This window comes from Mus musculus, chromosome 5, assembly GCF_000001635.26.
Source record: "Mus musculus strain C57BL/6J chromosome 5, GRCm38.p6 C57BL/6J".
NCBI classification, from domain to species: domain Eukaryota; kingdom Metazoa; phylum Chordata; class Mammalia; order Rodentia; family Muridae; genus Mus; species Mus musculus.
In genome coordinates, this window is record NC_000071.6 from 129,714,052 (window position 1) to 129,741,973 (window position 27,922).

At 46.1% G+C, this 27,922-nt stretch overlaps 2 protein-coding genes across 14 annotated transcripts in view; both read left to right on the top strand.

The window, feature by feature from the left end:
- The first annotated feature begins 1,398 nt into the window (after positions 1-1,398).
- On the top strand, positions 1,399-4,661 carry Mrps17 (mitochondrial ribosomal protein S17). 10 transcript variants are annotated; one of them, XM_030254752.1, is made up of 4 exons: positions 1,399-1,498; positions 1,633-2,560; positions 2,676-2,815; positions 3,865-4,661. In XM_030254752.1, exons 3-4 carry the CDS (start codon positions 2,693-2,695, stop codon positions 4,102-4,104), a joined length of 363 nt encoding a protein of 120 aa, XP_030110612.1. In that variant the 5' UTR covers positions 1,399-1,498; positions 1,633-2,560; positions 2,676-2,692; the 3' UTR covers positions 4,105-4,661. The 10 variants fall into 10 exon arrangements, 9 of the variants coding, with proteins under 9 accessions (XP_030110612.1, XP_030110613.1, NP_001343886.1 ...); XM_030254753.1 differs by having other exon boundaries at positions 1,633-1,910; NM_001356957.1 differs by having other exon boundaries at positions 1,446-1,519; positions 1,633-1,712; positions 3,865-4,643.
- A 6,303-nt stretch (positions 4,662-10,964) lies between these two features.
- Positions 10,965-27,922, top strand: part of Nipsnap2 (nipsnap homolog 2) — a 33,312-nt gene continuing 16,354 nt past the window's right edge. For 3 of the 4 annotated variants that reach the window (XR_377054.4, XR_377052.4, XR_377051.4), the window contains exons 1-3: positions 10,965-11,170; positions 25,421-25,560; positions 25,667-25,712. Coding sequence is in view for 1 of the 4 variants with exons in the window: in NM_008095.4 (NP_032121.3) it covers positions 11,094-11,170; positions 25,421-25,560; positions 25,667-25,712 (263 nt within the window). In the remaining 3 variants the exon portion in view is untranslated. The remainder of the gene's footprint in view (positions 11,171-25,420; positions 25,561-25,666; positions 25,713-27,922) is intronic. The other variant, NM_008095.4, reaches the window with a different exon arrangement.

The following is a 27,922-nucleotide window of genomic DNA, read 5'->3' on the forward strand; positions in this document are numbered from 1 at the left end:
AGGCATGGTGCAGGCAGAGCTGAGAGTTCTACATCTTCATCTGAAGGCTGCTAGCAGAACATTCGCTTCCAGGTAGCTAGGATGAGGGTCTTAAAGGTCACACCCCCAGTGACACACCTACTCACACAAGGCCACACCCGCTAATCGTGCCACTCTCTAGGCCAAGCATATACAAACCATCACAGTGTGTGTGTGAGTATAGTGTGTGTGTGTGTGTGTGTGTGTGTGTGTGTGTGTGTGCATAAGCCACAGAACAAAGTGGAAACTGAAGGACAGTTTTGGGGACTAGGTTCTTCCTTCCACCATGTGATTGTGAGAATTGAAATTGGACAATCAGGCTTGGTGGTAAGAATCTTCACCTGCTGAGCTATCTGAACGGCTTGAGTTTTTCTTTTTTTTTCATTTGTATGTGCTTGTGTGTGTGTGTGTGTGTAAAGAAATGTTCTCTGTATTTACACTCTTTTATTACCTACTTCATAACTGGTTTGGTTGTTTCTCACTTGCCTCTAATAGACTTTTGTCTCCCTTTTATTCATCTTTTCCCTGCAATGCCTAACAGATTCTTAGAATATATATTCCATAAATGTTTGCTAAAAAAAAAAAAAGGGTTGGACAGATTGATGCGTTGTTTTATTGTTGTTATTTTAATACTGGGGATTGTTTCTAGGACATGGTGCATGAAAGAAAAGCCCTTGGCCATTTGACCATATTTCTGTGCCACCACGTCCCCCTTTAATATTAACTTGAAATTTTTTGACCTACATATTATACATCTTTATGAGATACACTGTGATATTGCAGTGCACACATACAGTAATGTCAGGGTAGTTGGCATATCCATACACTTATCACATCTTTGCCTTAAAAATATTCCAAACCACCTGTATCTGCTGCTTTGATGTATGCAAATATTACACTGTGCAACAGGATATTAGAAATTATTGTAGATCAAGCCTGTAATCCAACCCTGGAAAGGCGGAGGCAAGGCAGATGTAGTGTGAGACTGAAGAAAAGAAAAGAAAAGAAAAGAAAGGAAAGGAAAGGAAAGGAAAGGAAAGGAAAGGAAAGGAAAGGAAAGGAAAGGAAAGGAAAGGAAAGGAAAGGAAAGGAAAAGAAAAGAAAAGAAAAGAAAAGAAAAGAAAAGAAAAGAAAAGAAAAGGAGTTTCTGTCTGACAAATACAAGGCCCTTTGATTTGAAGACATGTCCAATCTATTCCTGGGAAATCAAAAGAGCAGGAAACAAAATGGAATCGGAAAAGGTAGGACCCTCCTGCGCATCTATTGCAGTGCCTATAAAAAAAGAATAAGCGGGATACAATTAGCCCCAGGACTTCCGCCGGGAGGTGCTTGTTCAAATAGATTGGGCGCGTTCTTATCTTTAGCCCCGCCCAAGACTGACAGGACTGGCGCCCTGTGAAATGGGAGGGGTGGGGCTAGCGCACCGTGAGCGTCATCACGCTGCGCCCATGCTCCGCCGGCCTTGTGGTGGACTCCGGAGGTGAGCGAGGGTGTCAACCAGGTCTGGGTTCTGGGGGTCAGCAGTGCTGCGTCCCGTGTCAGTTTCCCTGGTGGTTTCGGTAGCGACTGATTCTCAGAGCGGCCCCGAGTCATAGTCTCGTCTTTCCTCTACAGGAACCTGGCTCACCGGCCGAGGTCTTGCCGTGAGCCCTTGTGTGTACAGTAGCAGGCTGTAACTGAGACAGACAGCTGCAGTAAGTGCTGTGGCCTCGAGATCGTGCCCTGGTAACGACAAGGAATCAACACCGCAGACTCGAGAGTTGAGCGCTTCAAACAACCCCGTTTATTAGTAATACTCCCTAACCCGGGACCAGTTCCAAGAAAGGTTACCAAGTGACAAGGTGTTTCTAAATGGTTACAGCACAAATAATAGTGGGTAAAGAGTAAATAAGGTGACTTGTCTTCTAGTGAGCTCGTAGGTACCTGTAGGTAGAAGAGCTTTGCTCTGTAGAGCTTCTGTGATCAGTAGCAGGGGAATTTTTCCGAATGATTAAGTTAGCTGGTCTCTTAACTGCTTATTTTCCCACTGTATCCTTCCTCATTTGGATAGAGGGACTCCAGTGTGACCAGTTTACTTGTGTGCTTACACACTAATAGTTCCTCGAAACACTTGTGAGCAGGCCATGTTATTCCTAACTTTTCTGTATAGGGAATATGAGGGTTAGATCCATTTTCTACTTTGTAACTATTATAAAGATAAGACCTTTAAGGACCTCTGGCCTGGCTGTTTCAGAAAAGTAGAAAAAATGACTACTGGACACAGGCATTGCTCCTGACAAAATTCACTTGATAAGCTCTAACCATCTGAAGGCTAGTTTAAATGGGGTATTGTGGCACCAGCCTGTGTATAATTTCAGAGGATCCCCTGTAACGGGTGCTACAGAGGTTTTGAGCCACCATAAGGGTGCTGGAAACTGCACCCAGGTCCTCTGGAAGAGCAACCAGTGCTTAGCTGCTTAGGTATCGCTCTAGCCCAACTCATGGGAGGCTAATGTAGAAACATCTCCCAATTTAAGGCAAGCCTGGGCTACCGTGGAGAAAGGTAAACTTCAAAAAAATGAAACAAAGCCATTGGTTTGTTAATGGATAGGGGAAAGGGGGCAAGACTGTGTCTTAACAATGTTAAGCTTTGAGGGTATTTTCTTGTTTTATTTTAGGTGCTTACAGACACATAATGTCAATAGTCCGTTCATCCGTCCACGCCAAATGGGTTGTGGGGAAGGTGATTGGTACAGCCATGATAAAAACGGCTAAAGTAAGAGCGACCAGACTTGTTTTGGATCCCTACTTACTGAAGGTGAGGACCAACACTTGTTTTAAAATGCCATCGATAAAGTTACCAACATTCCACTGCAGCTGTTCTCAGCCTGTGGGTCGCGACGCATTTGGGAGTCACATGCCAGATGTTTACATTATGATTCATAACAGTAGCATAATTATGGCTACGAGGTAGCAATGGAAATCATGTTATGGTCGGGGGTCACCACAGCATGAGGAACTGTATTAAAGGGTCGCAGCGTTAGGAAGGCTGAGGACCACTGCTTTAGGGTCTGAGCGGAAAAGCATTTCCCTGTCCATAAAAGATAAGTTGAGCATCTGCAGCAATCTGCTATACCCACTGCTGACCTGTAGGTGTAACCGGGTTCATAGGAGGCTTTCAGGAGCACACACGTCATTCTCAGGTTTCCTGTAGTGACTAGCTAGGCAGAACAGCACGGGAACAGGATAAACTCTTAACCCCTTCTTCCCAGGTTGCCATAAGTCATCCCAGTAAAGAGACATTTGAGCCGACCCTCCAGTACAATTTTATTCCTTGACCGGGTAGCAAGAGTCTTTCCACCATTGATGAATACAGCTGTGATAGGGCATGGCCTCCTGCAGAAACAGCAAGTGGTTTTAAGGAATCAAGGACAGTTGCTTTGTTGCTCTGTTTTGTTTGGGGACAGGGTCACTCTATGTAGCCCTGGCTGTCCTGGAACTCAATATGTAGACCAGACTGGCTTTGAACCCACAGAGATCCACCTGCCTCTGCCGTCGGTCTGCACCACTATACCTAGGAATCCATAAGGACCAGCTTAAGGAGTGAGGCAGGGGATCCTGCAAAACCGTGGAGTAGAAACAATAAAGAGCTGAACTAGAGTGACAGCAGTGGGAGTGGCGTGGGCAAGGCAGACCTGGGCAAGAAGGGATGGAGCTGTGGTTTGTGAGATGAATAGGGAGAGGGGCAGCTTCCCGGAGTTGTTTTTCTGTGTGTGTGTGTGTGTGTGTGTGTGTGTGTGTGTGTTCTTTTTGCATCACAGATCCCAGATGGGAGTTACTGATCTGCCACTCTCCTTCCCTCCACAGTACTTTAATAAACGGAAAACCTACTTTGCTCACGATGCCCTTCAGCAGTGCAGCGTCGGGGACATCGTGCTCCTCAGAGCTTTGCCCGTCCCACGATCGAAGCATGTGAAGCACGAACTGGCTGAGATCATCTTCAAAGTCGGCCGAGTTATCGACCCCGTCACCGGAAAGCCCTGTGCAGGAACTGCCTACCTAGAGAGCCCCCTCAGCGAACCTCGGGAGGAGCTCAAGGTCTCCTGAACCCAGGAAAGGAGGAGCCAGAGGCATTTCTGTCTGTGTGTTTTGCTCAATGGTTTTCATTACTGTTTCTCCTGTGACATTAAAAGTAGTCAGCAAAGTAAAGAGCTTAGTGCTCCATACAGGGTTGCATCCTTTTTCAGATTCTCTGAACTGAAGGTACTGATTACTCTGTATGCCTAAGGATGCGGCATCATTTTGTGAGCTCTCTGTCCTGGATCGTATGTATTGTCTCATTGTTCATTGCCTCCCCCAAAGAAATCTTGGACTGAGCACCTTTGTTTTGAAAGAAGAAAACCTTTTGATAATGACATAAAAGGCTAAACTTAGTTTTGGCAGCTTGATTTTTCAAAATTTATTGTGTGTGTGTCCACAATGCCTGTGTGGGCACACCTGTGCCACCACACACACACTGTGGCAGCCAGAGGACAGCTTTGTGGAGTCCGGTCTCCTTTCACTCTTACGTGGTTCCCAGTAACACACCTGTACCCACTGAGCCATCCTATTGACACTGAGTTTTAATGATTCATATTCAAAGTAAATTGGCCTGTTTTGTTGTGTTTTGGGAGACAAGGTTTCTCTGTGTAGCCTTGACTGTCCTGGAACTTGCTCTGTAGACCAGGCCGGCCTCCATATCAAAGGCCTAGCCTCTGCCTCTGAAGTACTGGGATTTAAGGTGTGTGCCACCACTGCTGACTAGTAAATTTAAATTTTTTCCCCCTTATTTCACCAACTTGCAAGGAGAAATGTTTTAAATGCTGTAAAGACTCTTACTGTAGAAACTTTGGCCTATATATTTCAGTTTTCTGACTCCTAGAAGGAGACTTGGATTTATAGTCCTATCTCAAGCACTAGGCAGCTGGGATTAGTAAGTGTATCTCACAAGGCCTAGTTTACTAGACGATACCAGTGATGATCATCAGGCTCCCAAAGTGGAGAGGGACCCATAGGTGCCCTTAGGACAGATAGGACCCATGGAGAGACCAGATAACTTCCTGAGGGAGGGAGGGAGGGAGGGAGGGAGGACCTCAGGGCCTCTCTGCAGACTCAGGAATGATGGGTATGGAGAAGGCAGTTCAAACAGGAAAGTGTGAAGTCCTAAATAACATGGCCGGTGAAACTGGAGAGATGGCCCAGTAGTTAAGAGCTCTTGGAGTCCAGAATTACCTCGCAAACTACACGAACACCAATCTCAGTCACACAGGGAGAGTTTATTGAGCATATACCCCAGGACTTCAGGAACTGAACCATGACCCCATGGTAAGAGCCTACAGGATTTTTAAGCCCAAAATCAACAGCCAAGTTATTTTACCAATCAGGATTTAGTAATAGGGCATTTCCTTAGGAATACGTCTTTGTTGTACACTTCTGTTTCCATTGGTTGAGGTATTCAACTGTGGCAGGAGACTTGCCTTGTTTAATATTCATGGTCTAACCTGTCTACCAGGATGGGACTTGTCTAACAGTCCTGACTTAACTTGCCATCCAGGGTGTCAGTTACCCACTTACATGGCTCTTTCTGCCAAGTAAGATGTCAGTTCCCAGGGAGGTTCTGGGAACTTAAATTTTACTTGACCACTACTCAAAATGGAAGTTTTAGTCCAAATCATTCCTTATATTGGTACAGATGTCTCTTGTCTTGGGGTCCATCCCAGGGGCAGCTTACAAAAGCAAATACTATAAAAGTGTATAGACAGGTGCAGGGGGTGCTGCTGGGTGGTTGGTCTGAGTCCAAGCTTATTGTGGGTAACTATGCAAAACAGTTCTACTGACTTCTATCCTGATTGGTTCCCAAGGGCCCAGAACACAACAGAATATGTAATCAATCTCGGTGTTAGAAAGGTTCCTAATAACAGCAAAACCATTTGAGAAAGTCATGACAGCAGGCAGGCTAGGGCTGGAGAGATGGCTCAGCGGTCAAGAGCACTGACTGCTTGTTCTTCCAGAGGTCGTGAATTCAATTCCCAGCAACCACATGGTGGCTCACAACCATCTGTAATAGGATCTGATGCCCTCTTCTGGTGTGTCTGAAAACAGCTACAGTGTACATAAATAGGTTTTTTCTTCTTCCTTTTTTTAATAAAAAACTAATGGCAGGCTAGCCAAGTAACTGCTACCTAGGCCTTAACAGGAACACTGGCTGCTTTTGCAAAGGACCCAGGTTCAGTCCTCAGCACCCACATCGCATGGCAGTTAACTGTTAACTCCAATTCCAGATATGGCGCCGCCTTCTGTTCTCAGTGAGCACTGCATGCATGTAGTACACAGACATGAGACATGCCAGCAAAGCTCTCATGCATAAATAAAAATCTTTTTTTTTTTAAACAAAGCATAACCAGGAATTTTTAAAGCAGAAGAGAATTGCTAGGGCAGTTTGAACATAGGTAGATATTAGAGAAATAGGATAATGAATTTTTTTAAAAGGTTATCAGAGAAAATGAGGGTAAAGGTAAGCAGCACCAGTATGAAGAGCTGCATGGAGTAAGATGCAGGGCCGGGAAACTGGCTTTTAAAGACTGATCCCAGGCCTGGGCAGTGGTGGCACACACCTTTAATCCCGGTACTCAGGAGGCAAAGTAGGCAGGTAGATCTCTGGGTTTGAGGCCAGCCTGGTCTATAGAACAAGTTCCAGGACATCAAGGACTACATAGAAAAACCCTGTTGGGGGTGGGGAGGGGGAAAACAAAAGCCTGATCCTAAAACATAAACACCTTGTACAGAGAGGTGGGATAGCTTATGTTACTAAGGGAAACTCTTGACTTGGTGCCAGGATAGGTCATGGGAAGGGAAGCCTTTTAGACCAGTGGTTCCTAAAGCTGCAACCCTTTAACACAGTTCCAGGTGGGCATCTCTGCAGACCCGCCTGGAGACGATAGAGGAATGGTGTATCAGTTCCTACAGACCTTTGAGCCCCATGGGCTGAAAGCCCGTTTTAGAGCATCTGGGTCTCTGGCAGTGGGGTCTATGTGATCCTCTCAGCACATCTCAGGTCTCCATCTCCAAGCGTCTATAAGATACTTGACCAATTGATGTGCATGCTGATGCATCGTTTTCATTAAAGTTTCTTGGGCTTGAGCTACAGTTCAGTGGTAGAGTACTTGCCTGGCAAGCACAAGACTCCAAGGAGAACATGATGGTGCTCACCTGTAAGCCAGCAACCTTGCCACCAAGCCTGACAGTCCAAGTGCATCTAAGTTCCTGGGACACACATGGTATAAGAAAATACCATAATAATAAATAATAAATGTAATTTATAAATTTAACTTTTTTAAAAACCAGGCATCAGGATATGGGTCTGGTAGTGTACCCCTTTAATCGCAGCACTCAGGCAAAGTGCAGAGGCCAGCCTGGTCTACATTGTTGAGTTCCAGGCCAGCCAAGGCTACATAGTGATTCTCAATCTTTCTAATACTGTGACTCTTTAATACAGTTCTAAATACACGTATGTGGGTGTGTCTGCCTGTGGCAGCCCACCTGAAGAGGATAGAGGAGTCCTGTCTCAGTTCTTAAACCTAGCTTCATCTTCGATAGTTGTCTTTGGAAACCTCTTTGAAAAGATCATTGGACCAACTGCAATGGCATCCTGACCCCCACAGGTTGAGAACCACTAGGGCCTTGCCACACCACCTCCAGTAGGATCTGTGTGACAAATTCCACAGACTGAGGCGATTGACCTCCTGGAATTGGCTGTGGAACTCTTTAATGGAGAAAATATATTGAGCCGTAGTTCTCATGGCAGTCTATCTGTTTTGTTTTCTCTTATTCTTTTCTTATTTACACATTCCTGGTAGCCTAAGATGGGGGTCACTAACATGACCTTATCCCCAGGGAAACCAACACTTTACTTTCTAAATCATTTACAAAACTTGTATGATAAAAACTTTCCCAACAATAAAATTTCATATGGCTACTTGTGTGTCATCAGAGGTGGATTTTGGTATATGGTAAAGAAAGCCTTAATTAGAAAGATTTAAAATAGTTTAAATTTATACATTGAAGATTATAAAAAATCAGGCACTAGATGTTAAATAATAATTGACCATGGGGCTGGAAAGTTAGTTCAGTGGTTAAGAGCACTGACCATTAAAGATTTATTAACCTGCTCCTGGAAATATGTCACTAGCCTTGGACGACAGCCCCCACTGTATACATCCTTTTAGAATTGTTATATTTTGATGATTTACATTAATAATGATGTTATCTGTTCTGTTGTGATCCACTGAACACATAGTTTCAGAGTTGTAATGCTTGGATGATTTTTTGTGCTTTACTGTGCCAAATGATTTTTGTTGGTTTCTGTGATTGTTTCACTGGATATATACTTTCTAAGAGATATAATGTTTGTTTTTTTAATGTATAAAATCCCCTGCTTGAGAGCTGCAGAATACACTCAGATTCAAACTGCCTCTGTGTTTGTTTCTGTTTGTCACCACCAAATCCTTACCCACCTAGCTTCAAGAACCCTCATTCCAGGGACCCCCCCCCCCATACCTGAGTGGGGTGATCCATGGCAGGGCCTAAAGCCACTTGGGTAGTGGCATACACTTATTTTTTTTTAAATTTATTTATTTTATGTATATGAGTACACTGTAGTTGTCTTCAGACACACCAGACAAGAGCGTCAGATCACATTGCAGATGGTTGTGAGCCACCATGTGGTTGCTGGGTTTTGAACTCAGGACCTTCAGAAGAGCAGTCAGTGCTCTTAACCACTGAGCCATCTCTCCAGCCCCCTACACTTATTTTTTTAATCAATTAATTTATTATTATATCTAAATACACTCACTGTAGCTGTCTTCAGACAAGCCAGAAGAGGGCATCAGATCTCATTGCAAATAGTTGTGAGCCATCATGTGGGTGCTGGGATTTGAACTCAGGATCTTCAGAAGAGCAGTCAGTGCTCTTAACCCCTGAGCCATCTCTCCAGCCCATGGCATACACTTATAATATAGCACTCAGGAGGCTAAGTGCTGAGCACAGCAAGCCCAGGCAACTTGGTAGAACCTATTTCAAAAATAGATTGAAGATGCAAGCTCATTAATAGAACACATGCCTAACATATTCAAGGCCCTAAGTACAGTCACCAGTACTTAGGAAGGGAGGAGAGCACTGGACTAAAGAACTAATGAAACTTTAGAGCCAAATGGCAATGGGTTTGGGGGTGGGGAATACAGGAAAAATATGGCCTAATGCTAAGGAGCACAAAAGCAGAGTCATCAAAGAAATGCATAAACGCCAAGTTTGCATTCCAAGAGAGAGTTGAAACTCCTAACCTATAAAGTTGAGTCAAGTGCAATACTGCATACCTATGATCCCTGCACCGCAGAGACAGAGGCAGGAGCATTGAGAGTTTGAGGCCATCCTGGTCTGAATAATGAGGTCCAATAACTAAACAGCTTATGACGGCTCTGCAAGTAATCTCAACCCAGGAGTTTACCCTGAGATTACAAAAGGATTCCTGTCAGAACAGGCAGGACCCAAGGATGGAGTCGCATGAGGGGAACTCTGAATGCTTGTGAGAAACTCCAAATGAGTCTTGTAACCTCAGTTTCTTCAAAACACAAAACTTGTTCATAGACTGTGCTTCACACCCCTCCCAGGTGTAGCGAATCGCAGTGAGTTCACTCCAGATCACTCATTACTGCTTGCTGCTTTTATTATTTTTTTGCCACGTGTGGCTTGTCCTTATGATTACACACCTAACTCCTGTGGTTCTTCTATACCCTCAGAGTATAAATCGTCTGATGCTCTGAATAAACGCTATTGCTTGAGACTTTAGTCCGCCTCGTTTTTAGGCTCCATTCTCCCAGGTTCAACCCCGACTCAAGAGCGGTAAACAGATTACCATCAGTTTGAGGCCGGACTGGGCGCCACATAAAGACCCTGTCTCAGCTAAGTTGAGAAATGAAGGATCTGTATAAAAAAGGCAGGGCTCACCGACGCTTGAAGAGGCCCTGCCCGCAGCAAGTCACATATCTGCCTCCCACAGTTGGGTCTACAGTTTTATGGACCGCTCTCAGCCTCATTCACATTCAAAGGAGTGCCTCTCCCAGTCTGAACCGCTCCTCCACCACCCACAAGACCAGACCCTGTCATTTGTCCAAATTCTTGTTAGAAAAACTGTACCCATGGGGCTGGAAAGATGGCTCAGCGATTAAGAGCACTGGCTGCTCTTCCCGGAGGACCTGGGGTTCAATTCCTAGCACCCACATGGCAGCTCACAACCTCCTGCAACTCCAATTGCCAGGGGCTCCACCCACACTCTCACACAGACATACATGCAGGCAAAACACTGATGATGCACATAGACTAGGAAGAGAAAAATTTAAAAGATAAAGAAAACCACAACTCCTGAGCTTCAAGATTACAGCTCCCATCCGTCTTCTAACTCAGAACCAGGAAGGCAGCCACCAATTGGAGAGTATCCTTCTCTTGGCCTCTGCATGTAACTGAGGCCCAGGCTGCTCCCTATTTCTCTGATTCCTCGGGATCTAGTTCTGCTTTTGCCTACTCTTATCTTGCTGAAGTTTATGCTTATATCCATAGCTCTTTTATTATCCTTACAGAATACACTTCCCCCTATACCAGTGGTTCTCGACTTTCCTGATGCTGCTAAAACTTTAACACGTTTCCTCATGTTTGTGGTGGCCCTCAACCATAAAATCAGACTCTGGATTCCCCACATGCACAGATCTACTCCTTTCCCGTGGATCTCCCCGTGTACATTCCAGGTTCCTTTCTCACTCGGACTTCAGAGACCCTGAACTCCCCTCGCGGGATCTACGGATATCTTCAGCAACTTCTTGGCACGCCCCCTGGCGGCAGCACTGAGGCGCCACGCTGCTCCCCCTAGCGGCCGCTCCCCTGCACTACAGCGGCCTAGCGCCCTGCCCCGCCCCGCCCCAGCCTGGTCGGCCCGGCCGGGGGAGGGGTCGCGGTAGCGGCGGCGTCAGCGACACCGAGGCGGTAGGAGCTTCAGGCTCCGGAGCAAGATGGCGGCGCGGGTGTTGCTCGCGCGAGGAGGCCTGCTGCGGCCAGCCGCCCAGAGCGGCTTCCTGCCGGGGCTCCGGTGAGCAGCGCCGCCCTTTCCGGGGCCCGGCCGGGGAGGGGCCGCCGTGGGGCGAAGGGCGCGGGGTCCCCGGGGCGGGCAGGGGACGCCGGGGGGCCGGCCTCCCGAGTCCCAGGCGACCGAGGGCTGGCGAGGCTGCGGCGCCTTCCCGGGCCCCCGTGGGGCTCAAGGTCACCGTCCTGCCGGCGCCGCCCTTGCCGGGGACGCCCGGGCTCGCGGGCCACGTCCGCCCTCAGCCTCTGCGCGCTGCGCCCCTCGCAGTAGCAATGCCTCGCCCCAGGTCGTGCAGAGAAGCAAAAGGATGGCTGGTCTCCCTGGGGAAGCTGTACCCCGGGGTCCCCAGTCGGGACAGCCCTTAAATTTGAAAGCGGAGTGGCAAAAAAAAAAAAAAAAAAAAGTAACCCACGGTGGCCAGCTGTAGTAGATGGCGGAGTTCGCTGTCGAAACTTTTTCTTTTTTCCTGACCTCCGCGGAGACTGTGCTCGGTGTGTCAACCTGTCACCTTGACATCCCCACGTTTAAATAACGAAAGGCCATCCGAATTTACCGACAGATTTGTTTTCCCTTCTTTTCTTCCTTTATATGCTTATTTGCTGTTTAAGCGGTTTGTAGGATTTATTTTTTTATTTTATGTGTATAAGTGTTTGCTTTCATGTGTGGCTAACACATAGGTGCCTGGGGCAGCCAGGAGAAGGTTTTGGATCCCCAACGACCCGGAGTTACAGAGGGTTGTGAGCCGCCATGTCGGGGCTGGGAATTGAATCTGAGTTCTCTTCTAGAGCGGCAAGTGTTCTTAACCCCTGAGCCATCTCTCCAGGCCCTATGTATGTATGTATGTATGTATGTATGTATGTATGTATGTATGTATGTATGTATTTTGAGACAAGATCTTACTACATATATTCCTGGCTGGCCTTGAACCTTCAGCAAACCTTTTGCTTCAGACTCCAAAGTTCTGCAGTTGCAGGTGTGCAGTTGCAGGCCAGCCTTGGCTAATTGAAATATTCCTTTTTTTTTTTTTTAAGATTTTTTTTAACCTCTGAGCTCTCTGCCACGTGTGTGTAATTGATTTTCTTCCACCATGTGGGTCTGGGAAATTGAATGTAGTTCATCAAACTTAGCAGCCAGTTTCTTTACCCCTTAAGCCATCTCACCAGCTCCAGAACTTGCCTTCAGATTTCTTTTGTTTGTGCGTATGTGTGGTTTTTACCTGCATCTATGTATGTGCACCGTGTGCATGCCTTGGGCCTTCAGGGACCAGAAGAAAGTCTCTGACCCTCTGAAGTACAGTTACAGAAATGGTTGTAAGCCACCACTTGGGTGCTGGGATCGGAACTCTGCCCCTCTAGGAAAGGAACAGGTGGTCTTAGGCATGGAGCCATCTCTCCAGCATTATGAGAGCACCATATAATATGGCTTGTCTGATTTACTGGCAATCTTTAGTACTGGGGTGTGTATCTCACACAGACACACAGAGGACAAGAGACACATCTCGAGGGAAAAGTGTGTGAATGCTTTTGTTTCAGGACAGATGCAACTTGTAGGTGCAAATTATTTAAACCACCTGTAATATGATTCCAAGTGGAATGAACCGACATCTTACTCTCACATCTGTTGTTACTGAGCAAGCAGTCCGAGCCCCTAAAGTTTGTATTTTGTTCCTTGGGAAACAGGCAACTGAACCCCAAGGTGCTCACTCAAGACCCAATGCTCAAAGTCATGAAACTGGTAGAGTTTTGGACCTACCAGGTACCCGTACTTGGAGCCAAATGCTCCCTACCCCTTGATTCCTTGAGGATACTCTCACCCTCCTCTCTCCCTTCCTGCCAATCCTCTCTGGGAGCTATTCAAAGAGGAGGAAGAAGAGGGAGTCCTGAGCAGTTTAGAACCTTGTGAAGTCTGAGGTATAGGCTGTTCAAATGGAATATCCAAGTGTCTGGGCTATAGGCAACTGGTGGGGATTAGCATATAAGAATGTTGATAGATATCTGGATTTTATTAGACTGTGTTTTTACTGTTTTTGTTTTTGATGGTGGTGGTTTTGTTTTTCTGTGGGTTTTGGTTTGTCTGGGGGGTTAGAGGTTTTTTTGGGGGGAGGGGTTGGTTTTGGGGGAGATGGGAGTTTGAGAGACAGTAACCCTGGTTGTGCTGGAACCCGATCTATATATCAGGCTGTTAAGCCTGCCTCTGCCTCCCTAGTGCTGGGACTGAATGAAGGTGTATGCCACCGCCAGGCTTGTTTTGGTGTGTTTGTTTTGTTTTAAAGCCACAGCGATGGATGGAATTGTTTTAAGGAGAGAAGGAGGCTAGTGAAGGAGCTGAGAAGCAAGGCCTAGTGTGTGTCAACATTTACAGGCTGTTGAATAGAGGAGAAGGAGCCAGCAAGGAAGACGGGGAAAGAGCAGCCAGAACCATCATTATGTGACAGGCGTCAGAGAGGGGATATTTATTGGACCGGTTAGCTGTGCCTGATCCTGGCTAAAAGGTTAAGTAAGATGGCAGTAAATAAATAAATAAATAACAGATTTGCTCACAGGGATGTTGAGGTGGCCTTGCAACATGAGTTTCAGATAGGAATCAGGAGGTCTCTGTAGGTATCTCAGACGTGTGTATTCTAGTACTGTGGGTCGAGATTCCCCCGGCAGGGGGTCACATCAGAAATCCTACATATCAGCTATTTATATTATAAATCCAAAGAGTTAGAGCAAAATTACAGTTCTGAAGTAGCGATGTGATAATGTTATGGTTGGGAATCAGCACAGCATGAGGAACTGTAGTAAAGGGTCGCAGCGTTAGGAAGGTCGAGATCCACAGCTGTAGTCCATCTTATTTAGCTATGGATTGTATTAAGCCCAGAGTTCTCAGCTGATTACTAGACAGTCGCCTAGAAAGGGTTTTAAGGTACAAAGGATTTTTTGATTGCTCTCTTTCCAGGGATGGACCATCTCCCATCGTCCAAGCCAGGAATCAGGCCTTCCCCAAGCTTGTGCTGCCCCTCTCCTCTCTCCTTCCAATCTGGTCGTCAGATCTGTCATGTTTGCTTCCCAGTGTCTAAGCTCCACCGTCTCTGTTCTCATCCCCTCATTAACTGTCAGCAGCAATTGTATGGATTCCTCTGAAGACTGTGAACTTGATCCCATCATTGAAGGAGACAGATTTAAAAAAAAAAAAAAAAAAAAACTCTAAGAGGCCATTTTTCCATTATAAAAATCTCCCTTAACCAACCTGTGCTGGCAGGAGAGGTGGCTTAGCCGTTAAGGGCGTGTATCTGAGTTTTACCTAATCCTTTCCTTCCATCTCCAACACCCCTCCCAAGAAAAGCCATTTAGAAGACAATGCAGACGAGTAATAGAGGGTGGATGTAGATATTTTAGAACAGCTGTGTTTCTTAGCTATGATAATAGCGTAGCGGATTTAGATTTGTTCTCTGGAGATACATGTTAAAGTATTCAGTTATTGAGACAAGGTCTCACCCATTGTGCTGGCCAGCCTGGAACTCTCAGTGTAGACCAGGCTGGCCTTAAACTCAGAGATCTTCCTGAGTCTACCTCCTAAGTGCTGGAATTAAAGGTCTGACCATCACGGGAGGCATATGCTGAAGTGTTGTATGTGTCTAGACGATTTCCAAATCTATAAAAGTTTTCTTTTTACTTACACAACACATTTTTATCTACTTGGAGTGTGTAAATTATTTCAACTTCTCCATGTTTGAAGCTTTTCTAAACAAGAAATGGGCGAGAGGGTCTCTGTAGCAGCTGTGCAGGAGTTAGGGTCACAGGAGTATTGCTTCAATATGAAACATCTCAGAATAGATCTGCCGCCCTCCCCTGCCCGTGCGTGCTTCCTCGCTGCAATACCTACTCCTGGCTTTGTGACTAGCCCTTAAAACGCTGTCTCCCCTGGATGTCCAGCTGACAGATGTTTCTTCCCCTTCTCTGTCAGTGGTTCTCAGCCTGTGAGTCAAGACCCCTTTGGATTGCATATCAGATATTTACATTACGATTCATAACAGCAAAATTCCTGTTAGGAAGTAGCCATGAAAGCCATTTCATGGTTGGGGATCACGGAAACACGAGGGACTGTGTTAAAGTGGCAGCCTGAGGAAAGCTGAGAACCACTGAGCCACATCATTAGCTCAAGAGTTACTTCTTCCTGGCACCTCATCTCCCGGCCACCTGAGACCCTGCCCCGTCCGGCCACCCTGCGCTGCTGCATCTTATCCCCCACCCCTGGGCCTCCGTCCAAAGCTTATCTGGGGATGCATGTGATCCAGTTCCCCTGCAGGCTCAGCCCTGTGGGGTCAGGGCCGGGTTCATTCTATGTATGTCCTCTCGCAGCTAGCCCAACCCCTAACGCATATCATCATGCAGTTAGCAAATATTTGTGGGTCAAGTGGGTATTTGTGGTAAGGCCCGCTATGCTCTTTCTGAACATTAAATCTTTTTCCCCTGCCTCCCTTTGCTGACTAAACCTTAGTGCTGTCTCTCACCTGGTCAGCGCTGTTTTCCAAACCTCTCCGTTTTTGAGGCGGTTTTGGTCGGAGGTTGGGGAGTGTGTTTTGTTTTATTGTTTTGCTGCAGTTGGGTTTATGGTTTGTTTTATTTTGTTTTGAGGCAGGGCTTCACAGTTTAGCCCTGGCTGGCCGGAAACTTGATATGTAGATCAGACTAGCCTCAAACACAGAGATCTGCCAGACTTTTTCTCTAGTCTTGGGGATGAAACCCAGGGTCTCACTCATACCAGCCATTAAGCTACACTCCCAGCCCCAGGGGTGTCTTTTGAAAGTATTGTTTCTCTTCATCTCTACATCCAGCATCTGAACAGGAGACCATCATCCTTTTTCCCATCCACCCAGAGGTTTCTTTCTTTGTTTTTGTTTTTCAAAACAGGATTTCTCTGTATCCCTGGCCATGGAACTCACTACATAGACCAGGCTGATTTCGAACTCAGAGATCACCTGCCTCTGCCTCTCAATTGCTGGCATTAAAGGTGTGAGCCACCTCTCCTCACTGAGTGTTTGGCTTTTGGTTTTGGGGGTTTGTTTTGTTTTGTTTTTAAGGCTTCCTTCAATAAAAGGTTCTGCCAGTCATGGCAGGAAGGAGTCCAGGAACTGCACCCCCTGCCCTGGGGGTTGGCTCAGTATTACCAGGCTGCTTTTCCTGCCTGTTTTGAAAATCTGCTGACAGTATCCATGGCAGTGTAACACACGCAGCAGTGTAGCGCCCCGCCCACGCTGACCTATTATCACCCGCTTCTTCCCACTCCCGCCCTGCACACCTTACAGACTCGTGCTGTCCGTTTCCCGACCCTGTGTCCTTGTCCTTGTACATGTTGTTCTCTCTGGCTAGAATTAGCACCTGCCTTGTCCATCTGTCCTGCCTGGCCTCCAGCGCAGGGCTGCAGAGTCTCTCCTGGAGTCACTCTTGCTCCTCTTGAGGCCAAGCCGGTGATTCATTCCCCTGAGCTCTGGCAGTGTGTCCACTCTGGGATCTGTGCTCATTCTGGCTGTTTTCCCCCAGGAGATGGAACTGACTTAGCATCTGATAGAACCTGATACCAACAGAGCCTAGCATACAATGCTTATTCTCAATTCCAGTGTTTGATAGAAAGTAGGGACCCTCCAAGCTGGATGTGTGTCTGTCTGTCTGTGTCTCTGTATGTTTATGTGTATGTGTGTATATGTATGTGTTTCTGTGTGTCTGTGTCTCTGTGTTTACATGCATGTGTATGTGTGTATATGTCTATCTGTGTATATGTATGTGTTTCTGTGTATCTGTGTCTCTGTGTTTATATGCATGTATGTGTCTGTGTTTTGTGTGTGTGTGTCTCTGTGTGTATGTGTGTCTGTGCCTGTTTATACGGGTGTCTGTGTGTATATGTATGTGTCTGTGTGTTTGTGTGCGTGTGTCTGTGTCTGCATGTGCCTGTCAGTAAGAACCCAGGCCTTGCCTGGATCCAGTCTCTCTGGCAGCTGTTGGCATAGCTCTCTCCATATTTGGCTTAGACAGTGAGAGAGACTGGATGACATGTCATCAAGTATCCTGTGCCCAGGACTGGGCATATCATATCGGCTTTTGTCAGCTGAAACCTGACACTCAAACAAGATTTCAGAGTTTGACCCTCAAAGCCAGGCTCGCAGGTTCGGCAAGATGTAGGTTTGGGAGATGGCCCTGATTAGTAGAAACATTTTTAATGCTGTTTGTTCTTCGAAACTTCTGAGCCCATTGTTTAGTCTCTCTGAGCTTGTCTGGGGTTGCAAGACCTACCTTGCTGCGGTTTTGAGGCTCTAATGACATGACCTAGGCAAATGACCTCAAGCAGCCCATGGGAAGAAATGTGTCTTTAATAACCGTTGGTATCCTTGAGCCCTAAGGAAGAAAAGTGTCACTGTCTGCTCTATACTTAGTCCACAAATAATCCTTTCAGAGTCACAAATGCATTCAGTGCAATAAAGATTAGTCATGTTTTAACGCTGTTACGCTTTCTTTAAAATAACTAAACACAAAAGAAAATCTCTGAAGTAGTTTGCTGCTAATATATACATATATTATAAAAAAAGGTATATTTTTATTTTCTTAATACCCTTGTTGACTTTTCTACAGTGAACATTTTTTAACTTGATTTAATAAAAATGTTAATTTTGGACATGCAGTTTTATAAAAAAACCTTTTTCAGTTAAACGGTAATGACTTTATTTATGTTCAGTAATATAGACTCACAAGAAACCATACATCTTAATGCCTTTTTCTCTGTTGTTTCTTGAGCGTGATGTGTACTGTGTTCTCTAGCACTTTGAGTTGACATACAAGAGTAATTCTGGGGACACCTATATAATGAACTCTTTAAAAGAAGACTTCTGTCCACAGTTCTCTGCAATAACTTGGATATTTTTAAAGTTTTATTTAGCCAGTGTGTTCCTAAATCATCCTGGGATGAACAAACTTAAAGGGAGACTTGTACTAGAGATCATTTTGGGATCCTGTTTTGAAGTCTTGTGGATGAGTTTTATTAATAGATTAATAGCCTTTTCATGAGAATTATCTTTTTTTGCATTAGTAACTTCTTGAATATAGGAAAAACTTTTAACTTCTTCTTTTGTCAGTGGATTAAGAGCAAGGATTGACCTTAGAGTTTAATTCAGGTGGCGGTGGGGCGGGGTGGGGGAAACACACCTCAGTAGTCTTGTTTAGTAGCTATCAGGATAAAGGAGAGAAACTATAGCAACATGCTGATACATCGGTTTCACAGTACCAGTTAGAAAAGCCACTTCTCCTTCAACTTAGTTTAGTTTATGTCCATAAACACAGTGTTGATTGAGATGTATTGCTTTATTTTTCAATTAAAATGGCTTTCTCCTAAAAAAAAAAAAATTAGTCACATTTGCACATGTATAATGCATGCTTGTCTGCATTTTTGAAGGATACATTAAACACAACTGGAATAGGTCACGGCGGCACATACCTGAGCGTGAGCACTGTGGAGACAGAGACAGAGCTCAAGAGTTCGAAGCTAGCCTCAGCCACACAGTGAACTTCAGGTCATACTGGGTGTCATGAGACTGGATCTGAAAATAGACAACCAAATACACTCTAAAGTAACCTATAAATCTTGACGATGGGGAAGAAAATGAACTCACGGTTATTGCTTTGGTTGTAAGTGAAATTGCTAGTGAAGTAATTTTTTTTTTAAAGCTTTTGTTGTGCTTGGGTTGGTTATGGTGGTGGTATATTGCTGAGACAGTCTCACGCTGTGGGCTAGCCTGGTGTGGAACTCACCATGTAGACCAGGCTAGCCACAAACTTGAAGCGGTTTCCTGGCTCAGCCCTAGCTTGGCATCCTTTTTTTAATTTTGCTTTTGTTTATCTGTTTGTTTGAGTCAGGGTTTCTCTGTGTAGCCCTGGCTGGCCTCGAACCCACAGAGATCCACCTGCCTCTGCCTCTGAGTACTGGGATTAAAGGTGTGCGCTGCCACAGCCCAGCCCATAATGTTTAAAGATTTATTTATTTATTTTATGTATGTGAGTACACTGTAGCTATATAGATGATTGTGAACCTTCATGTGGATGTAACTTAAGCAAAAAAAAAAAAAAAAAAAAAAAAAAAGCCGGGTGTGGTGCTTTTAATCCCAGCACTAGGGAGGCAGAGGCAGGCGGATTTCAGAGTTCGAGGCCATCCTGGTCTACAAAGTGAATTCCAGGGCAGCCAGGGCTATACAGAGAAACCCTGTCTCGAAAAAACAAAAACAAACAAACAAAAAACCCAAAAACAACAACAAACACACACACACACACACACACACATTGACTTATTTATTTTTTCATATATAGGTGTTTTGACTGCATGTATGTCTATGTACCATGTGTGTGCCTGGTGCCCTTGGGGGCCAGGAGATGGTATTGGCTTCCCAGAGATTAGTTACAAACAGTTGTGAGCTGCCATATGGGTACAATGTGTTTTATCATATTCCACTTCCCACTCTTCCCAGGCCACTCGGTCACATCGTCCCGGCTGCATGTCGTCTTTTTATCCCTAGTCCACAGAGTTCAGTTAGTACTCCCCATATGCACATGGCTGTGGGCCATCCATTAATGCTCGAGCAGCTCCCACCTGGAGCCAGCCTGAAGAAGAAAACTGATGGGAGAGATGGCTCGTGGTGAGAGCCACTTGTTGCTCTCGTGGAAGACCCAGGATTGGTTCCTGATACCAGAATGGTACTCACAACCACCCATAATTCTAGTTTCTGGAATCTGGTGCCCTCTTTTGAACCCTTTCAGGCACCAGGCACATACATGGTACACATGCATACATGCAGGCAAAACACACACACACACATGAGATAAATTTTAATCTTCAAAAAATTAAATAAAATTTAAAAAGAAAACTGACTCAGCAGGGTGTCGTGGGGGGCACACTTTTAATCCCAGCACTCAGAGGCAGGCAGATTTTCTGAGTTTGAGGCCAGCCTGATCTACAGAGTGAGTTGCAGGACAGCCAGGGCTACACACAGAAATCCTGTCTCCAAAAACAAAGCAAAGCAAAATCTGACTCTTCCTTCTTAGCAGGCTTTGATCACCAGTAGCTCCTTGGCTAGTAGGTGAAGTTTTATGAGCCTCTGTATTTGCGTGTGTGCATGTGTACATGTGTGTGTGTGCGTGCGTGCGTGCGTGCGCACGTGCTCACATACAGACCCCAGATCAGGGCATCCAGTGCCCACTTCCATCACTCTCTTGCTCTCAGGCAGAGTCCCTTCCTGAGCACAGGATTTGCATCTGAGCTAGGATAGAAGCCAGCAAGCCCCAGCAAGCCTATCTCCACTTCTCTGTGCTGGAGTCCTAGGCATATTTAGGGAATACCCAACCTGTGACTCGGATTCTGGGATCAAACTGCAGTCCTCATGATTACAGAGCGAGTCCCCTTAGCCCCTGCAGCAGCATCTCTCCAGCCCCTCACGCATAGGCTTGCCATTTGCTGCATCAGAGTGTCAAACAAATATCCAAAAGGTGCTGTGCTCCAAGCTCGGTATGATGGTACTCACCTGTAATCTTAGCACTCCGGAGACTGAGGCAGGAGGATTGAGAGCTTGAGGCCAATCTAGGGATGCACAGTAAGGCACTGTCCATAAAACATTTTGTTCTAAAAATAGGCTTAGGCTGTGTTAGGCTGGCCTGAAACTTGCTATGTAGACTCAGGGTGCTTCAAACTTGGTAATCCTCCTGCCTCAGCCTCCCAAGCACTGGGATACTTGGTGTGTACATGTTGACTAGCCAAAACTATTAACATATGTAGGGAAAAGGCAGGCTCCTGTTGACTGGGACCAGGAGACCCAGGCGAGCAAGGGCACCACTGATTTTTACCTGGTACTGGGCATTAAAGCACAAGGCATGGCAGAGCCTAACGTAACTACCACGAAGTCTCCCTACAACTGGACCCTGACCAGGCGGCCATGAGTCAAGATGAGGTTGTCTTCCACCTCTCCATAGCCTGCAATAAATCTACTAAAACCAATACCAAAACTGGGATATATGATAGAGCTAACACTTTGGAAAGCATCTAGAGAGGGCATTTCAGGTTGGTTGGTTGGTTGGTTGGTTGGTTGGTTGGTTGGTTGGTTGGTTTGAGACAGGGCTTGTCTGTTTCACCCTGGCTGCCCTGGAAATAGCTCTGTAGACCAGACTGGCCCTGAACTCACAGAGACCTGCCTGCCTCTGCTGCTGAGTGCTGGGATTTAAAGCATGCGCCACTGCCACCGCCGCCACCACCACCTGGCCAGACAGTCCTTTTTTTGAAAAGATAAGCAAAGGCTGTGGAAAGAACGAGCTGGTACTAAGCAGGCCAGTCTGTGGGGTCAGAGGCACAGGCAAGAAGGATGGATTCTGTGTGCTGTGTCCAGTTCACAGGGGAACCAGGAGGGGGGCGGATGACCATTAAACAAGCTGCTGGTGCCAGAGGCCCCACCCAAGAGTGCTTTCACTGAGAGTCCTGCATAAAGGTGGACAAGAGGCAAAGGGCTAAGGGAGGGACTAAAAGCAGCACACTGTAGAGGTCCACTGATAAAATCTCACTCAGAGCAGACGAGGGGCTGGGTGGGGGTCGGGGTATAGGATCAGGAAAAGACTGTGGCAGTAGGGTACCAAGCGTCCCAAGAGGAGGGAAATGGCCCTTCACAAATCTGCCGGCTTTTCCTGGGGCGCGCCTAGGCTTGGTGCAGTCAAGATTTGATTACTCCCATCGTCATCTAAGCCACAGTTTCTCACCCCACCCCCCCCCCTTGCCAACATGACTGTCTCTGTCTTGCTTTCATCAAGGCAGACAGCCATTGAAACAGGCGCCTCATCTGAGTCGCTTCAAGACACCTGCCAACCAGCTGTCTTCCCGATCATGGTCCCCTCTGGGTCTGAATAATCTATTGTCGTCTGAAGACTAGGGGAGACAAGCATTCAGACTACTTCAGACAGTTATGAGACCTGTATATAATCAAGTAAACAAAACTTTAGAAAAAAATGCTTTTAAAAAAATTATATAAATGAGGGCTTTGCCTGCTTGTATGCCTGTGTACCACTTGCGGGCCTGGTGCCCATGAAGGCCAAAAGAGGGCCTCAGAGCCCCTGAAGCTGGAGTTACAGAAGGCTGTAAGCTGTCGTGTGGGTGCTAGACATTGAACCCTGAACCTCTGGAAGAGCAGCCAGTGCTCTTAACCACTGAACCATCTATCTCTTCTCTAACTCAAATTCAACAACAACAACAACAACAAAAATCTGTGTCTAAAACACTTAAAGCCAGACGTGAGGGTGCACACCTTTAATCCTAGCATTCAAGAGGCAGAGGCTGCTGGATCTCTGAGTTGAGTTTAAAGGCAGCCTGGTCTACACAGCAAGTTCCAGGCCATGCCCAGAACAACATAGTGAGACCATATCTCATAGAACAACAAAACCAAGTTGGGCATAGTACTAGGGGATACATACGTGTTATGGAGTGCCACAAATTTGAAGCCAGCCTGTTCTATATAAGGAAACCCAGGGTATCCAAAGATGCATAATCAGACTGTCTTTGAAAAAAAAAGTTATTGCCGGGCGGTGGTCGTGCACGCCTTTAATCCCAGCACTTGGGAGGTAGAGGCAGGCGGATTTCTGAGTTCGAGGCCAGCCTGGTCTACAGAGTGAGTTCCAAGACAGCCAGGGCTAAACAGAGAAACCCTGTCTCGGAAAAAAAAAAAAAGTTATACAAATTAAATTTTAAAAAAATTTTTATTTATATGAGTACACACCAGAAGAGGTCATCAGAGCCCATTACAGATGGTTGTGAGCCACCATGTGGTTGCTAGAATTGAACTCAGAACCTCTGAAAGAGCAGACAGTGCTCTTAACCGCTAAGCCATCTCTCCAGTCCAATTTTTAAGTTTTGTTTGTTTGTTTGTTTGTTTGTTTGTTTTTTGAGACAGGGTTTCTCTGTATAGCCCTGGCTGTCCTGGAACTCACTCTGTAGACCAGGCTGGCCTCGAACTCAGAAATCCGCCTGCCTCTGCCTCCCAAGTGCTGGGATTAAAGGCGTGCGCCACCACGCTCGGCTAATTTTTAAGTTTTTATCAAAATAAAATGTGTTCTCATTTATTTAGAGATTCTTCAAAATAAGTTTAAATTTTTTTATTAAAAAAAATGGATTGATGATAGAAACAAGCACTATATGACTCTGAGAAAAAAAAGTCTGTGTAGCCCAGGCTGGCCTCAACCATTCTGTTTCCCAGCCTCAGCCTCTGGAGGGTTGAGATAACTAAGATCCGATGCTTACCATTTTTAACGATGTTGCTGTGTATGTACATATAAGCACAGAGAACAGAGCTATTAGGTCCCCTGGAGCTGCCTAGTGTGGATGCTGGGAATTGAACTCTGGTCCTCTTAGAGTACATACTCTCAACCATGGAGCTGTATCTGCAGACCTCAGAAACAACTCTTTAAGCCTTCTCCATATACCAGATGCTATTCTAATGCTTTTAGGTGTGTTATCTGGAAGAATACACGTGTTTGCACTCAAACCTGTACAAGAGTGGGGCCAGCAAAATGGCTGAATGGGTAAAAGAACTTGCTATACAGTTCTGATGACCTGAGTTCAGTCATCAAAACTCACCTAAAAAGGCCAGCTGTATGCCAGGCAGTCGTGGAGCACACCTTTAATCCCAGCTCTTCAGAGGCAGAGGCAGTCGGATCTTTGTGAGTTCGAGGCCAGCCTGGTCTACAAACCTGTACCCACCTGTAATCCCAGTGCACCTATATTGAGACGGGAGAGAATTGCCCAGACACTTGAGGGCCAGTTAGCCTGGAGTATAATGCAGCGTATCAGAAACAAGAGATCCTGGCCAACTAGATGAAAAGAAAGAACTCCTAAAAGCTGTGCTGACCTCCACAAGGGTCCTGTGGCACGTGCGCACACACACCCCTCTACACTCACAGACACCAACAGAGTAATAATAACAAATTTTGAAGTACAAAGCAGGCTGACAAGACAGCCAAAGGGTAAAGTGTCCCATCACCAGGTCTGACAACCTGAGTTTGCCCCTCAGGCCCTCCACAGTGGAAGAAGAGAACTGACCTCTTACATCATCTACACAAGCAAACAAGTATAACAAAAGAGAGAGAGCACAAAGTCGAGGAAGAGTCGGTGCAGAATTAGTTATGTGGGACAGACTCCTGTCCTTGTGACAGTGACATTAACCCATAACGAAGGAGCTTTGACCTGTGATACAGCAAAATGGAACAGTAGCCTGTTCTTCTTGTTTTGGTTTTCAGGACAGAATTTCTCTGTGTAGCCCTGGCTGTCCTGGAACTCCCTCTATAGACCAGGCTGGCCTCAAACTTGGAGATCTGCCTGCCTCTGCCTCCGGAGCATCCCTCACGTTCTCTTTTTAAAAAGAGTTAGGCCAGGCGGTGGTGGCGCACTCCTTTAATCCCAGCACTTGGGAGACAGAGACAGGCGGATTTCTGAGTTCCAGGCCAGCCTGGTCTACAGAGTGAGTTCCAGGACAGCCAGGGCTACACAGAGAAACCCTGTCTCAAAAAAACAAACAAACAAATAAACAAAAAAGAGTCAGGTGTAGCTTATAATCCAGCACTGGGGAAGCAGAGACTTGTTGGTCAGTCCACTAACATATTTGATGCATTCCAAGACAACAAGAGACCCTGTCTCAAATACACAAACCAGACTGGGCCAGATGATGCACGCCTTTAATCCCAGCACTTGGGAAGCAGCGGGAAGAGGATCTCTGTGAGTTCAAAGCCTGTCTGATTTATATAGAGTCCCAGGCCAGCCAGGGCTACACAATGAGACCCTGACTCAAAAAAAAAAAAAAATTTTTTTTTAAAGCAGGCTGGGGCTGTTGGTCCCACTTGCCTAATATTTGTGAGGCCCTAAATTCAGTCTCCAGTTGTGAAAGGGGGGGAGGGAGGGGGAACCTGAGGAATGACACCTAAGGTTGTCTTCTGACTTCCACGTGTGAATGTGGACACGTAAAGATACAAACACATATACATACACATAAAATATATATTCACACATTTATCACAAACTCTAGACTTACTTTTTCACTGTCTTTGCTCTAATGATGGGTTTTGTGTATTTATCCTTATGTCTTGCTCATCTTGCCTCCCCCACCCGGCCCCAGAGGTAGGGATTTATGCTCCTGGGAGTGTGGCAGTACTGGAGAAGGTGAAGGTCTCCACACTCGTGAAGACTCAGAGCACCGATTTTGTTCTCCCCTAGGACAGTGACATCCTCAAGTCACCGAGCTCGGGAAGACAGCTGGCTAAAGTCCTTGTTTGTCAGAAAGGTCGATCCAAGGAAAGATGCCCACTCCAACCTCCTAGCCAAAAAGGAGACGAGCAGTCTGTACAAGTTACAGTGTGAGTAGCGGCCCCACTGGCCTGATAGTTGGCTCTGTCTGTCTGCCTGTCTGTCCGTCTGTCCATTCAACCATTAAGTTTATCATTGCATTTTCTTTCCTTTCAGTTCACAACGTTAAGCCGGAATGCCTAGACGCATACAACAAAATTTGGTGTGTATCTCAAACTATCATTTCCTGGGAGGAAGGGAGGCATGTAATGATGTTCATACATGTGGGCTCCGCTGACAATCAGTAGCTCGGGAGAGATCTTTGATCCCCTAAAGCTGAGTGCTCAAAGGCTAGCCAGAGGACTGCCAGGGCACTTGGGAGGGATGGAGGAGGGGGGACACTGCCAGGGGCACCTTTAAGCACTCACAGTTTGCTCAATCGGGACCCAGAAAGACTGTCTGCGCCTTGAATCTGTTCAGGCCTTCCTGGCTGCCTGTGCATAAAGAACTTCCTTCTCTGGCCAGCGTGGAGTGTTAGCAATTACAAGTATTAGAAGTAGGACCTCAGGCTGGAAAGATGGCTCAGTGGTTAAGAGCACTGACTGCTCTTCCAGAGGTCCTGAGTTCAATTCCCAGCAACCACATGGTGGCTCACAACCGTCTGTAATGGGCACCTGATGCCGTCTTCTGCTGTGTCTGAAGACAGCTACAGTGTATGAAATAAAAATATGGTCGGAGCAGGGGCCAGCTTGGGGAGGGGGAGAAGTAGGACCTCTATTGTTTTTCCCTAAGTGAACCTGCCGTCTCAAAGCCCTGTGTGAGGACCTGGGGTGGGCTCAGTAACAGGCCTGTAATGCCAGCTCATAAAGATAAAGACAGAAAGGACAGGCGTTCAGAGTCATCCTTGACTTCACAGTGAGTCTCTGGCTGGAACACAGCTTGAGCTGGAGTGTGTAATTCTTTCTAAAACTTAAAAAAGTTAGCCAGGTGTGATGATGCCTGCTTTTAATGCCAGCACGTGGGATGCAGAGGCAGGCAGAGCTCTGTGAATTCCAGGCCAGTGTGGTCTACATATCACGTTCCAGGCCAGCCAAAGCCACATGGTGACACCCTGTCTGGCTAATTTTTTTTTCCAATAAATTAAAAATAAAGAAGCTAGAGGGATGGCTCAGTGGTTAGGAGTGCTTGTTGCTCTTGTAGAGGACCCGGGTTCAGTTCCCAGTACCCACATGATGGACAGTAACTGTCTTTAGTTACTTTTCTGTTGCTGTGCTGTGATATCATGACCACGGTAACGTACATACAGTACAGAAGCAGTATCTTATTGGAGGCTCAGTGAGAAAGTGGGTCTGTGGCCATCATGGCAAACAGACTGGCAGGTAGGTAGCTGGTAGAGCAGTAGCCCATAGCTTACATCCTGATTCACAAGCATGAGAGCTAGCTGGGAATGGGCTGGGCGTTTGAGGCTTCAGAGTCCAACACACACACACACACACACACACACCCACACACCCACACACCCATGTCACACCTCCTCCAACAAAGCCACACCTAATCCTTTCCTAAGGAAGTTTTACCAACTGGGGACCCAGCATTCAAATATATGAGCCTATGGGGTCCATTCTTATTTAAATTCCAAGGGATCCAGCACCCTCTTCTGGCTTCCATGGGAACTGCATGCACATGGTACATAGACATTGATGCAAGCAAAACTGCCCATACAGGTAAAATAAAAATAAATCTTGGCCATATTTGGTGCCACATGGCTCTCATTCCAGCCCTTGGGAAAGGCAAGAAGATCTCTTAGGTTCAAGGCCAGCCTGATCTACAGAGAAAGTCCTGGGATAGCCAGGGATAGATATATAGAGAAATCCCATTTCAAAACAACAATAGTGAACTTTGTTTTTTTTTTTTTGGGGGGGGGGAGGGTTGTTTTGTTTTGTTGGTTTGGGTTTTGTTTTTTTTTTAAGCAGTGGTTCCCTGTGGAGTGTAGAAGCTGGGAAACTGGAGACAGATTTGCTGCAGGTGTTGTCATGTACATTTAGTTAGTTAGTTATTATATGTAAGTACACTGTAGTTGTCTTCAGACACACCAGAAGAGGGCGTCAGATCTCATTATGGATGATTGTGAGTCTCCATGTGGTTGCTGGGATTTGAACTCGAGACCTTTGGAAGAGCAGTCAGTGTTCTTAACCGCTGAGCCATCTCACCAGCCCCTGGTTTGGGTTTTTTGTTGTTGTTTTGCTTTTGTTTTTTTCGAGACAGGATTTCTCTGTGTAGCCCTGGCTGTCCTGGAACTCACTTTGTAGACCAGGCTGTCCTCGAACCCAGAAATCCACCTGCCTCTGCCTCCCAAGTGCTGGGATTAAAGGCATGCGCCACCACCGCCTGGCAATAGTAAACTTTTAAAGTAAATAAATATGACCAAAACCA